We start from the raw sequence: 14,241 nt of genomic DNA, 5'->3' as shown, positions 1-14,241 counted from the left end.
CAGGGAGTCCTTTTTGTACCTGCATCACCCAATACATCCTTTTTGCCTTTCAAATAAAATATGGCCAGCTGTCTAGGATCTTCATATCCCATCTCTGCTGCTATGGCCTCAAAGGCTGCATCTTCACCTGAATCCTTCTTTTTCTTTTCATTCAAAACCCTTTGCACATCAGGGTCATTCTTGAGAGACCGCAATTCAGTTGTCTCCATGATAGCGTCTAACTTGACGCTTGAGAGCCTCTAGCTCTCTGAAAGTACATCGGCCTGGTCAGAATATGCGGATTTAGCAGACCGCTGTGCATCTGAATGCTCACCAGACCTTGCTTGCATGCTCATGTTTCACAATCTGTATGCTTAGCAAAAGCTTTCCGTATGTCCAAAAATCGTCTTTCTCAAGCAAAGAAAGAAACCAATGCTCTGATACCACTGTCACAAACGTGCACGTGGAACCAATTCACTACCAAAACAGCATACATACATCAACCATTCCTGGCATATACATGATTACCATCATTGTGAAACATTACATGAGCATATACATCCTGCAAACATAAACCAACTTGCACATGACACGGCACTAGGGGCTGAAGTTGGGCCAGCCCCCCCCTGAGGTATCTTTATTACCAACAAAAGTATTTAATCACCCGCTTCATCTAAAGGGTAGATACCACTACAATAGTGGTTGTATGAGATGGTAAGGATTCCCCAACAACCTCCACTTGTCGGCCGGAGTTGTATTGGAAAGTCAACTTGTGCTCCTTGTGGTAGAGCACACTTGCATGATCATACAACCATGGGTGGCCTAAAATAATATCCATCTCATCTGATGGCGCCACCGTAACGGAATACAATCCAAAAAATTTCCCAAAATCCAATAGTTACTCCAATATCTCAACAACCCAAAACTGGTTTGACTTTTTCAGATTGCCTCTCATGGTGGTGGATAAAACTATGCCACTTGTGTCCACACCTTCGTAGACAGCTTCAACCACCCAACCACACACAATACCGGATGATGTCCTCTAAGGCTCCTCCATCAAAGAGTATGGACATTGGACGTCAATGAATCATCCCTCGGTACATCACCGTATCATGCCAGCTTAGGACTACAAAGATCCCACCATAACTGGTAAAGTGAAGAGCAATTGTGGTACTTGGAGGAACAGCGGGGAGGGAGGAAGGAGGGGGATACTATTGTTGTCGTCACACTACTGCTAGAGCGGACAAACTAGCCTTCTTCTTGTTCTTCTCCTTGTCATTATTATTATGTTTCTTCGTATTCTTTGGATAGTCCTTCCCAAAATGCTCTATGGAGTTGCAAATAAAAGCATTGTCCAGCAGCTATCTTGGCACAACGCTCTCCATGGGAAGGGGGAGGCACCGAGGCTCCTCCACTTGCCTTGTCTTTATGATCCTTGGTCATGGACCAGCTACCCATGCATTTGCTTTTCTGTTGCCCCACCTGTTGCTGAGTCCCACACTTCAAAATCTCCTATCTCAAGGTCATAGCAAGACAAACTGTGCCCGAAAGATCATAGGACTGATGTACGCGAACATCTGCATGCAAGGATGGTTTCAAACCATGCAAAAATCACTCAACCCATTCCGACCACCGGACAATCCTCCAGAGCATGAGCAGAAGAAAAAAACGGGTGAGATAGTCAATTATGGAGTTACGGATTCCCCATGTTTCTGCAAAAAAACACTCCTGTCGTTTCTTCAAATCACGTTGATAATCCATGGAAACCAACTGCTTCAAGACTGCCCTACGGCAATCATTCTAGCAAGTGACGGAGTGATGCCTAAGGTGGTCTTACCACTTCAAGAGGGTGGAACCTATCCAATGCCATCCGCACCAAATGGAGTTGAAAAACATCAAAACCACCTATTGCCACCAACATGGGAGCTATCTTGTGAGTCTAATTAGTGACGACTTCTCCATCCATCTTCCTGTTTAACTTGGGAGGGTTCAGAATCTTCAACAATTGAGTTCGATCCTCTTAAGGCATCAAGGAAGGACTTGGCAAACTAGTTGCCGATGAAGGCAAACGAGAACTATCTAGGGAACCTGGAGGAGAGACTCCGGGAATAAGACCATCGGCAACACAAACGGTGTCTCTTGCCAATCAATCGCATGCTTAGAATGATGATTGTTGGACCGGGCGTGAAGCTTGCCCAGTAATCCAAACATGTCTACATAGGAATAAAAACTCAACCCCGAGCCGATGCACCACCTCATGTTCAGAATCGTCATGCCCTTGTTAGGAAGCACAAGCCTAGGTAGACACCAAATCTACAGCAGCAGATACCTAAGACGAGTGGTGATCCACTCCTCCATGTGGGAAAGCACCTCCATGACTGCCTTTGCATCCATGATGAGAAGCTAGAACTAGTGATCAGTAAGAGAACCCAAACGAAATCTACCCTATCCAAGAAGCCGCACATGGGTGCCAAAAGAGAAAATCGGTTTCCCTAGGCTAGCCCTAATCTCTAAGGCTAAACTTGCAATGGTGCCCAACTGTGGAGTGTCCACATATCCCAATTTACACTACATAACCACCTGTGTGCAAATCTAGCTAAAGCAAGGTTAGGCTCTGATACCAATTTGTAGAGCTCTTGTGCCTATGTGCTAGGGTTATGGAGTAAAGAAAGAAGAGAGCAGCGGATCTCAAACACTGAGTACACACAATAGCCCTAAACTATTGTATTGTATTATTTACTTGAAAATGTTACAACTAAATTTTTCCAAGTACAAAAAATGATGACCACAATACTCAGCCCAATGCTCTGTTGTAGTTTCTTCTTGGCAATTTCCAACGCAGGTATTTATGGGGGGTGGCAGACCAACTCGGCCTATAGGCTGCTCACAACTAGAAAAAAGGGACCCACGACTTGTTTTTAATGATGTCCACCCACACCTAGCTACTGTGCCCGCTTGTCCCAGGTGCTGCCAGACTCTCTTCATGTGCTGCCTGCAGATGTGCCTGAGTTGCGAATGCCTTTGGAAGCTAGTTCGGCTTTCCACAAGTAGTAGTGGCATGCCACTCCACTCACAGCAGAAAGGGAAGAAAAAATGTAAAAGAAAGCTGAGCTGTTGAGGTGGTCAAAATAGGCTGCAGTAGTACTTCAAGCGGCAGACCTACTCATCCAGAAAAAGCATGTAGTTTGAGAGTAAGTTAAGTTAGATGCTAGTTTAGAACTTAAGAACAGTCATCAGTAGCCACCCACACTTCATTGAAAAAGACAAGTCTCACTCACAACGTATCAGTGAATACAAAAGATTACATTGTTGAGAACTGCTGTAAAGAAAACTCCAACATATTCAGGATAGAAGTTTAGCCATGAGATTAGTGATAAAACCACTTACTGAGTAACTAAAAGCACATCGACAGTTGAGGGATCGATTTCATCGAAGTAAGGCAATGCAGCCATTCCTGAATATCCCGGATGAATTCCACAGTCAAACTGGAAATAAAACAGCCAAGAGTGACAACACAGTTTATGCAAATCAAGAAGTTGGCATGATTTGAAAGACACTTTTTTTTTCTTTCTTTCTTATTTATGAGAGTTTCTGTGCTAGGTAACAGGTTGCCAGGTTTTGAACCTGGGACCTGCCAGCACAGTTCTAGTTCTTGCCACAGGAGCTTGCAATTTGAAACACTTGTATCCAAAACTACCTAAAAATTTATGAGAAGTGGTCCTGTCATTAGAGAAGATTTCATAATATATCATCATTATAACCCAAGTATGTGTGCCAAAATGCTGTGCATAGGGAATGCAGGATGGGAAAAAAATGCAATGCAATGGTTTTCACAGGCGCCGTGCCCTCATGGGGTTTTCAGTGACTCATGTGCCCGATACAAAAATGGTAAAAAATGAAGGGAGAGGCAGATCCGATTGCGAAGACGCTCGAGAATGGGTGATGGTGGTGGACCGATGCCAATCCGATTGCGAAGACGCTCGAGAATGGGGCGGTTGACGGACTTCGTAAGGATGTCTGCTTGGTTGTATGCCGTGGAAATGTACTGAAGTCGGATGGTACCAAGCTCAACATGTTCCCTGTTAAAGTGAAAATGGACACCCACATGCTTGGTACGGTTAGAAAAAATAGGGTTGCCAGTAAGGGCAATCGCACTCTGATTGTCGACGAAGATGGTAGAGGCAGTGCCAATGGAGATGCGCATGTCGGAAAGAAGTTGACGAAGATACATAACCTCAATGGTGGCATCATAGAGGGCCCGGTATTTGGCCTCTGCTGAAGAACCTGCAACGGTGTCGCACAAAAGCCGGAGTCTTCATGATTGCTGCTGAGGAATCTTCACCCTTCTCGGTCTTCCGCTTGGGACACTGCCTCCAATAGTAGCCTTTCTCGCCACAATCATTACAGTTCCTCTCTACCTTTAGTTTCTCGCGGTCAGCGTCGGACTTCTTCTCAGAAGACTTCTCCGATGAAGCCTTCCCTTTGCCTGTGTTACGGCCTTTCGACCGTTGGCCAGTTAAGGCCTCCAAACCTCCACCCTCAGGAGGGTTCGAGAATCTTTCTTCCTGGTCCAAGACCATGGGCACAAGCTCCTCCCAAGTAATGGTGCTGAGCCTGCCACTAGTAATCAAAGACGAGTAGAATGCTGAGTACTGAGAGGGCAAACGCGACAGCAACGTTATGGCCATGTCCCCCGATGATATCTCCTTCCCAGCCTGAAGAACTTCCTGCTGAAGAGCATGCAAGCTTTGTTAATATGCTCCCGCATCGTTGACGACTTTGTAGGGCTCATAACCCGCATCTGTACTTCCAAGGAAATCCTCTTCATGGGCGATACCCTGTTGTAAAGAGAAGCCAAATGCTGCCATATACCTCTGGTCAGGGTCATATGCTTGATATAATTGATTACCTGTGGTGTGCAGTTGAGGAAGATAAATGAACGGACCCTAGAGTTGACACGATCCCACAACTGTGCTTGTGCCTCCCGGTCCTTACGAATCGACGGTAACTCCCCTTCCTCTACTTCCGGCCGTGGAACCCCAACAACGATGAAATCAGCAAGGTCGTAAGACTCCAGAGCAGATTCCATCATAACCTTCCATATGCCGTAGTTGTTCCCGTCCAACTGACAGTCCACCGGGAACATGGGGAGTGTAGGGACCTTCACCTGCCTCTCAGCCATCTCTAACAAATCTGCCATTGCGGGGATGTACTCTGAAAAAGGGTGGGTGGGTGGGAACAAAGAAGAACTTAACCTGCAAGTGGCTGTCCAGCAAATCAGCCCATCGTCCTCTTGCTTCTCCTCTTCCCAAACAATCCCTAACAGTCCACCAATCAGCAACACAACAGTCCCCCTCTTGCTCACACAAATCCCAAGAACTATCAAGAGCCTAGGGCTCTGATACCATGTCAAAATACGCAGCAGAGATGATGACCAAATCTCAGAACACGAGCAAACACAATACAGAAAAACAGCACAAGAGAGGGAGAGAGGGAGAGAGGCGTGTAACTCTGCTCTATATACACAAAGAAGATCCTGAAATAATGATACAATGTGACAAGGAGCTATGGGGCCATTTTATATGGCCCCCATACAGCAGTCGGCCTGCTATAGGCAGCCGACAGGACCAAATACTCCACGACCAGCATAAAGACACCCAGTCGGCCAGCATCATCAAGGTGTCCACGACCTGTACCACAGTCGGCCAGCACCAGAACTGAAGTCGGGTACTGAACGTACAGTCGGCCAAGACAAGTGTCCTCCTGCCACCACAGGGCTGCCACCCAAGCTCCAGAAAAATGAAAAAAAATGTGGGAAAAATACGGGGAGTGAGGAAAAATGAGAACAACACCTACAAGGGCGGGCACACCCACAACAAAAACCCTAGTGTCTACATAAAGACAGGAGATGACTTCTAACAGAGGGAAACCCGAAGGTTGGGCAACGTAGACCTCCTCGTTAAGAATGCCATTTAAAAAGGCACTCTTAACATCCATCTGATAGATGGGCCATTTATGGTGAGCAGCCAGATTGAGTAAAAGACGAATTGTGGTCGTTCGAGTAGTGGGAGCAAAAGTCTCATCAAAATCAATGCCTTCTTTTTGGCAAAAGCCTTGCACGACAAGCCGAGCCTTGTATTTGTCCAAGGTACCATCGGCTTTAAATTTGGTGCGGAAGATCCATTTGGTTCCAATGACCTTCTTATGACGAGGGCGATCCACAAGGGACCACATGCCATTATGGTCAATGCTTTCGAGTTCGAGTTCCATGGCCTGTTTCCAGGATGGAATTTTAATAGCATCTTTCCACGAAGCTGGCTCATCACGTGCCACATAGTTTGCGGAAAAAACAGAGGCAAATGAGGCACGAGAGGCGAGTCTAGTGGATCGACGAGGACCGTCCAAAGGGATATCAAAGGGAAGTATACCGGAATCACGCATGATTTGTTGATACCAACAAGGTAAAGGGTCCCTGGGTGGTTGTCGAGAGAAGGAAGCCTCCTCAAGAGGTGGAGTAGCAGGTAACTGATAGGGTTCATTTGGCACAGTCTGAGAATCTTGTTCAGTTGGTATGGGCAGTGGAAGACGAAGTAACTCTCGCTCATCAAAGACAATGTCTCGACGAACGAAAACTTTGTTTGATCGCGGATCAAAAACTTTGTAAGCCTTTGATTCACAAGAGTGACCCACAAAAATGAGCAACTCACTCCTTGGCTCAAGCTTACCCCTTGTATCATTCAGAGTGTGAGTATATGCTCGACATCCAAAGACACGAAAATGGGAAACAGTTGGCTTTTCGCCAAAGAAAGCCTCAAATGGGGTCCTGTGGGGGAAACAGCAACAGTGGGGCAACGGTTCACAAGATACACCGCAGTGTTGACCGATTCTGACCAGAGACGTTCAGGCAGCTCAGCTGCAAAAAGTATGGAGCGTGCCATATCCATGACTGTTCGGTTCTTGTGCTCGACCACTCCATTTTGTGAGAGAGAGTTGGTGGAAGTGAGTTGGCGTTGAATGCCATGATCTTGCAAGAACTGAGAAAATTGATGGGAGATAAATTCACCCCCATTGTCACTACGAGCAATCCCAATTGAGACGCCCATTTGATTTGTGACTAAACAAACCCATGTGGAAAAATATTGGAAAGCGTCAGATTTATGCTTTAGAAAATATACCCACATGTATCTTGAATAATCATCAACAATCCGCATGTAGTATAGAGATCCATTCAAGGAAGGGGTTGGGGATTGGCCACTCAAGTCGAAATGAATCAACCGGAGGATTCCCGAAGCCCGATGACTAGCATGTTGTGGGAATGGGGAGCGACGTTGTTTACCCAGTTGACAGGGCTGACAGACATCCTTTGTCAGTTTGAGGCTGGGTATACCTTCAACTAACTTGTCTCGAGATAGCTCATAAAGAATGGAATAGGGTAGATGACCATAGCGAAAGTGCAATAGCCGTTCAATGTCACAGGGAGCTTGGGTCACATAGGCCCGAACCCGATGAAACTCTAAGTCAACAGAAGATGGCTCAATTAGAAAAATGGACATTCGGTACAAACTATCCTTCTGAGCTTGTCCTTTGGCAACAACAAGACCAGTAGTTTCATCAATTACCTCAAAAACTCGTTTGTTGAAGTAAACACCACGATCGAGTTGGGTAAGCTGGGAGACAGAAAGAAGGTTGAGACCTTAATTAGGGACAAGATAGACATTGTCCAAGGTAGCCTGGTTGGGGCCAGTGTTGGTGTCAAATAAGACAGTGCCAATGGATTTTATAGGCATCATTGTGTTGTTGCCACATTGAACTTCTCCCTTAACGGGACGCTGAGAAATGAAAATGTCAGCATTACGAGCCATATGGTGAGTAGCGCCACTGTCAACTACCCAAGTGACAGGATGACCACAGGGAAGAGTGGGATGGGCCTCAATAATGGGCACAGAGGGATTATTAGGTAACTGGCAAATCTGGATGAGGGCAGAGGCCTTTCCCTGTGCGGATGGCCTTGTTTAGGCCCTTGTTTCTTCCTTTTTGTGGAGTGGTGGCGGGAATCAAACTTAAGGGTGACCTGAGCAATATTGGCTGAGGGGCTAGGATGAGAAGTGATGGAAGACCAATCAAACATCTCTTCAGGAGTGGTCAAAGAGACTGACTGGGAAGGTGGGGCATGAGCAACCTGACCATTAGCTCGCCAGTGGGAGGAACGTGGCCAAGTAGAACCATTTCCTTGTTGTTGGGTCTTTGGAGGGGAGCTTGGTAGAGTAGGTGCCGGATTGCCACCCCCCTCTGGATCGCTAATTTGGGGCATTGCTACCACCTTGGTTGTTCTGGCGGGTGGAGGTAATGGGGTAGGAGTTGGTGCCTCTATTGTCCTTGTTTTTAAAAACACACTCATCATCAACATGGCCAGGTATTTGGCAAGAAGTGCAAAATCTATTCTTTTTGGGAATATTTTGCCAATAGGGAATAGGTGTGGAGGCAAGACTTTTGGAATCAGTGTGGTTGCCGAGAGATTTGCCTTGATTTCCTAAGTTGCTGTTCCCTTTCCCTTGCTGTCCTTTTTGAGTAGAGGTTGTATTGGACACAAGGGCCCCCTCTTGAGTGGAGGGAGAGGATGACTTCTTGGGATGAAATTGATCATGCAACCTAGCGAAACGCAAGAGTTGGCATTCACACTCATATAGGTTAGGCATAGGCTCTAAACTAATGGTCTGTATGACAAAAGTAAAGAAGCTAGGAGGCAACTTGTTTAGAAGAGTGATAACCTGATCTTCCTGGGACTTGGCAGAGCCAGTGGTGGCAAACTCCGCGTTACGGCGCCGATATTCAGCCACTTTGACGGTCAGGTCATCCCCTTCTTTGATAGAGAAAATTTGAATTTGATGCTCAAGATCAATGCGGCGCGTAAGATCACGTGCGGCATCTCTCTGTGCAAGGTGTGCCCATCTGTCAGAGACATAGGAGAACTGCTGGAGTTGTGAATGGAACTCGGGCTGGAGGCCTTACATGAGCTCCACTATAGCAGTGGCATTTCTAGCCTCCCAACGGCTGATGACTTCGGGAGGTACTAGAGAAGGGTGGGGTTTTGGTTCGAGGCCCTTTACTAGGTTCCAGGAACCTTGGGATGTGAACACTTGTTCCATAAGATTAGCCCAGGTTGTATAATTAGACCCGTTAAAACGAGTCTTTTCTATGAGAGCATTTCTGGACATAGAAACATGAAAGGAAGATGGTGGGGGAGTCCAGGAAGGCTGGTGTCCATAACCAGAGTGTTAAGTGTTGAGGAGAGAAACCCAGTCCACCGAGACTAGGCATGGATGAAGGACCTGTCGAGGGTGCTCCATAAGATGGAAGCAAGTTTTGGGTACTCAGCATAGGAGGAATACTAGGTTGAGGTGCGAAACCTGAAGAGGGCACATAATTGGAAATAACACCAGTGCCAAAGATGGGTTGGTAAACCACCTGATACCTTGGAATGCTGGGTGGGACCGTAGCGCCAGAGGACGTCGTGTTAAAAGATAACTGGGATGGGTAGAAACCATACACAGGACCCAAAAGAGGTGCAGGCAGTGATGCCTGCCTGCCAACACTAGTAGGAAGAGATATGGGTTGGGAGGGAGGGTTTTAAGTTTGAATTTGGACAATATTCCATAACACATTAGGAGTTGGAACAGAAAGTGAACCAGAGGAGAAAACAGTGTTACCTCCTTGAACACCGGAAGTCGGAGAGTGAGTTATACTCCTAGACCCTCCTCTATTAGGGTTCACAAAATGCTAGGGATCAAGGGTAGTTGATGGTACCATTTGTTGAACCTGTGCCACAGAAGAAGATACCCATGCAGAGGAGTACTAATAGGCACATACAAACCTGACGCGGTCACCGACACGGAAGATGATGGATCTCCGAACGATCGAGGAGGTACGTGTCCTTCCTGAGAAAGAGTCCCGTACTGAAGTCCAGTTTGTCGGCTAGAATGAGAAGCAAAGCTCTCCGATTGAGGCTAAATACCTGGGTCCAATACTGGCACACTGGCTGTGCGCATGTATCCTCCGCTAGAAGTGACCGGCTGATAAGCTCGGAGAAGAAAAACCATACGCCAAGGGTGAAGAGGGTGAGTGGGTAAAAGTACGCTGGTGGTCTCCTAATGAAAGACCTCAAACAGGGCTCTCCAATGAATGAGGAGTTCCATCCTCTGTGTGATCTATATCGGAATAAGGGGAGTTAGTATCTGGTATGAAAAGCTGATCCTCCAGGATCGAGGGTAGACGATCCATGGTGTGTACTTTCTAGGTCTTCAATCCCTTTGCTCACGATCGCTCTGATACCATGTGAGGACAAAAGAGACCAAAGGACCAAATATATGAAAGATCAGAGTAAAACACACAACATGCAATGGTGATGTGAATATAAAAGATGAAGTCCAGTACAAGGAGTTCTATGTGAGACTCCGAATAAGCAGAGAGAGAGCTATTGTCCCATAAAACGCAAATAACAGGGCTGGAGTGACCCTGATGAAAGCGTTGAAAAGAGCCTGATATAAGACTAATGTGAGCCTGAAGTAAGGCTATTGATGTAGGCAGCGATAACGGCTGTGGGGTGAGCCTAATGTAGACGGCCAAAACCAGCAGCTGTTATCACTGCAAGAGAATCTGATATTGTTGGCAACAATATTGGTGGCAACAAAGACTGTGGTAAGGCTGATGTAGGCGCCCAAAAAACTGCAGAAGTTAACGCTGCAAGAAAACCTGTTGTAGGGGGCAAAACCAGCAGAAGTTTAACGCCACAAGAGAACCTGCGAACCTGCTGTAGGCGGTGAAAAAGGCTATGAGCCGTCTGTGTGCCGACCAATAGAAGATGGCGAGGCAAACTGAGATATACAGTCCAGGAGATATCCCGCCTGCGTTGAAACGCAAAGAGAGAAGATCGCAAGGCTGGATATCGTGGGTTGATGATGCACGTAAGCACGTGGAGCCCCTCATATTTATATGAGGTTTTTTTATTTGGGCGGCCAACATGGGAGTCGACCAACAAAGAAGGCGGCCGTTTTTGGGCTCGGTAAATATTAGGCAAATTTTCACACAGAGGACACCAAAATATTGTACACATTCCTCTTGCGTATATTTGACCACCCGTCACATAACAATGTGCAACCATACTTGCTCCAAGGCGCTTTTAATGGCTCCATCTCCACCTCCACTGCTTGTTGCTCTCTTCTGAGCTCTTTAATGCACAAGGTCTCTTATGAGGGTCCCTCCCATTCACATCCAATGCGGTTGATTGCCCTCATGGCCTTTTTCCATCGTGGTGTGCGCACAATGTGAAAAGACAAAGCACATTGGATGAAAAGCCTAGTGAGTTCCCTAGTTGCATCTTTAATTGCCTGTTTTTGCATGCTTACTTGAATGTTTGCTCTCTTTAGAGAGGCTTTGGGTGCTGCAGGCAAAGGGGTTCGTGTTGCCGTGGGAGTGGAACTACCAGCACTTCCAAATCCTACTTGGCTCTGTGCATCTTCCTCTGAACCCAACCGTGTTCTCTTTGATGCCTCACATGTATCCTCACTAACCCCAATATCCTCAAGCACAGGCCCACAACCGCGTCCTGCCAATTGTTGTCTTTTCCATTCTTGTAGCTCGGCTTTGATGTTTGCAGGCACAAGTTTGCATGCACCAATGCCTTCCTGGTTAAACCTGTGAAATAGGCCACCCCGCAAAAATTACATTTCCACTTTTGTGTGCCTGAACCACCATATTTAGATATGGGAGTGACATGGGCCAACATGGCATCCTTAGTGCGAGGCATCTTGACAAAAGCAAGGCTGGAATGGCACCCTGGCATGAAAACCCCCAAATTTTAAAATCTGTGTGTTTTTTTCAAAATCAAAGAAAAAAAGCACAAATCAGCACAACCAACCTGAGAGTTGGCGGGCACGGAACCTCGGAAGTGCGGGAGGAGCTGGTAGGAGCTGATTTGTGCAAGGCAGGAGCTCCTTCAATCAATTTCCCAATCGCCTGTAGACGTTTTTTTGAAAAACGTGCTCTCTAGATAGAAAACGTTGAAAAACGTAGGTTTTCCTAGGCAGCATGAAAGAAACACGTTTCATTCCAATGAAACATTTCATTTCATTCAGATGGAATGAAACACATTTCATTGCAACACTGGTTCAATCATTAGCATGTAGTAGAAGTTAACACACAGTATTCAAGTGTCCAGATCTACTTGGGATCTAAACAATCGTTGTAAATATTCATAATCATTCATTCAAGTAATGCATATACAGAGCTGCCCGCTTCTTGCTAAGATAAGCCATCCACTCTGCACTTGTAAAGTTGCTCACTTACATGCATAAAATTCTTGTGTTGGGCACCAAAAGGCAAAAGGGTTGCAAGGCTCCACAAGGAGGAATGCCTGAATTCATCCCCAGCTTCCCCTTTTAAAAAGCCAATCATGCTGGTCAATCTAGTCTTGCTGACCAAAGTGCATCCCATAAGTGGCCACCTGGCCAAGGGGGGGGGGGGGGGGGGGGGCACACTAGGGGCTCCAAACCTGGCCACAGACTCTGCAGATGTGGGTAGCTTACCAAGCATGAGAAATGCTGAATGACCGTGGCCGTCTTGATCTATTGCCCATCCTGTTGTCCTTCATCTACTCCATAATCCTTGGCAACTCCATAGCAGACCTCAGGGTCATACATGTCTTTCCTTGGCAGCACTTCCTACTTGACATTGAGCATTAAGGCATTAAATCCATTGCAATTGTCATGCCTATACTACCGGCTAGTGCACATGGCATCAAGAATGTGAGGCATCGAATCCTTTATCTTTGTCATGAAATTTCTAGCATGGACAATCCATGCACATAGGCTTGGTCAAAAGGACTTCTCTTGGGTAAAGATAAAGATTTACGTCAAGGAGCAGTTCTTCATGCATCAAAATGTCACGATAACTCTTGCCAAAAATTTCATGAGAACTTGGAATCTGGACAGCTAAACGATGCTTCAGACAGCCCATGAACACTAAATTCTCAATGAAAATAGGAAATCTTTGCATTGTTTTTGCTTCTGAGCTTGTTCAATTGGGGCAAACTGCCACTCGCATTGAAAGCATGACTTGTGTTAGCTCTAGATTTTCAATAAAAACACGATCAATGAATAAACAAGTAAATTAGTACATAAATTGATTAAATACATAGATAAAGAGTTGGCCACCTCTATTTCTAAAGATTATGGATCCATGACTTTATCCAGTGCCACTAAATGGCAATGGACAATCCACCATGGGTCTGAGTCAATCCTACCAATGAACTCCGATTTTTCCGCATCACATGGCAATGGGCAATCCACCATGGGTCTGAGTCAATCCTACCAATGAACTCTGATTTTTCCACATCACATATCAATAGGTCACATTTAATACTTCAACCTTGTAGCACGAAAGAGGCGTCTTGTCAAGCAGGCATCCTCAAGGTAGGTGAGACTGTGCCATGCCACAGGTGGAATGGAGAGCTCTTAGTTGCTTCCTACTCAAGTGCTCGTCTTGTATCAACAACTATTTGGAGCAGTGCAAGCAACCATCATTTTAAACCCTAAACCCTAAACAAAATGAGTATCCTGGTTCTACTATCTACCATATGTTCCTAAAACCTCTCTCTAAGATGCGTCTAAATGCATATGAATGTACCAGCACCGTTCTGCCTTTGTAACTCATGTAAACGCAGGAACGCCCCACTTCATTGCCCGCTCCCAGAGGCTTGATGTCCAGCTTATCGCCTGCTGTTATCATGGAGTCCTTCCTCTTCAGTTGATTCGAAACAGAGCTCATGGCGCTCGATTGATCAGTTAGGGCCTGTCTTGCAAAGCAAGGAAGCCTCTTTGTGATGATTGGAGAAGAACAAAGGTTCAACACAAAGGGGGATTTACACCACAGACAATGTATTAGAATATATATCAACAACCGATTCAAATTTACTAGTTTATAGTTAAAATACCTACAAAATATACAAATTTAGCCTAGAAAACCGGTTAGTTTATATACAAAATGCATGTTGTCTATGGCATGTAAAGGACAATAAAACGCGAAACGCAGGAAAGGGTCAATCATCGAAGGGATTTTTTCCTCTTATTTTTTAGAAATCCTAGATTTCTTTTTTCTCTCCTCTCCTTGTGCCTTGGTTGTCCATGGTTAATATGTAATAGATGTCCTTATTTTGATCAGTTTAAAAAAATGCTTTTATCGAGCCCTGGTTTACACATGCAACCTCTT

At 45.7% G+C, this 14,241-nt stretch overlaps 1 protein-coding gene across 1 annotated transcript in view; it reads right to left on the bottom strand.

Annotated features, from left to right (window-relative positions):
• Nucleotides 1-14,013, bottom strand: part of LOC147615894 (cleavage and polyadenylation specificity factor subunit 3-I-like) — a 28,075-nt gene extending 14,062 nt beyond the window's left edge. The window contains exons 1-2 of the mRNA XM_086778522.1: nt 13,660-14,013; nt 3,367-3,464 (exon numbers count right to left, since the gene is read on the bottom strand). Coding sequence (XP_086634648.1) covers nt 3,367-3,464; nt 13,660-13,800 — 239 coding nt within the window. The 5' untranslated portion in view covers nt 13,801-14,013. The remainder of the gene's footprint in view (nt 1-3,366; nt 3,465-13,659) is intronic.
• Nucleotides 14,014-14,241: the final 228 nt, after the last annotated feature.

The sequence above is a fragment of the Cibotium barometz genome, chromosome 39, assembly GCF_041138505.1.
Source record: "Cibotium barometz isolate CiBa-2024 chromosome 39, ASM4113850v1, whole genome shotgun sequence".
In the NCBI taxonomy this organism is placed as follows: Eukaryota; Viridiplantae; Streptophyta; class Polypodiopsida; order Cyatheales; family Cibotiaceae; genus Cibotium; species Cibotium barometz.
The sequence above is the reverse complement of the archived record's forward strand: the minus strand, read 5'-3'. Positions and strand labels throughout refer to the sequence as shown.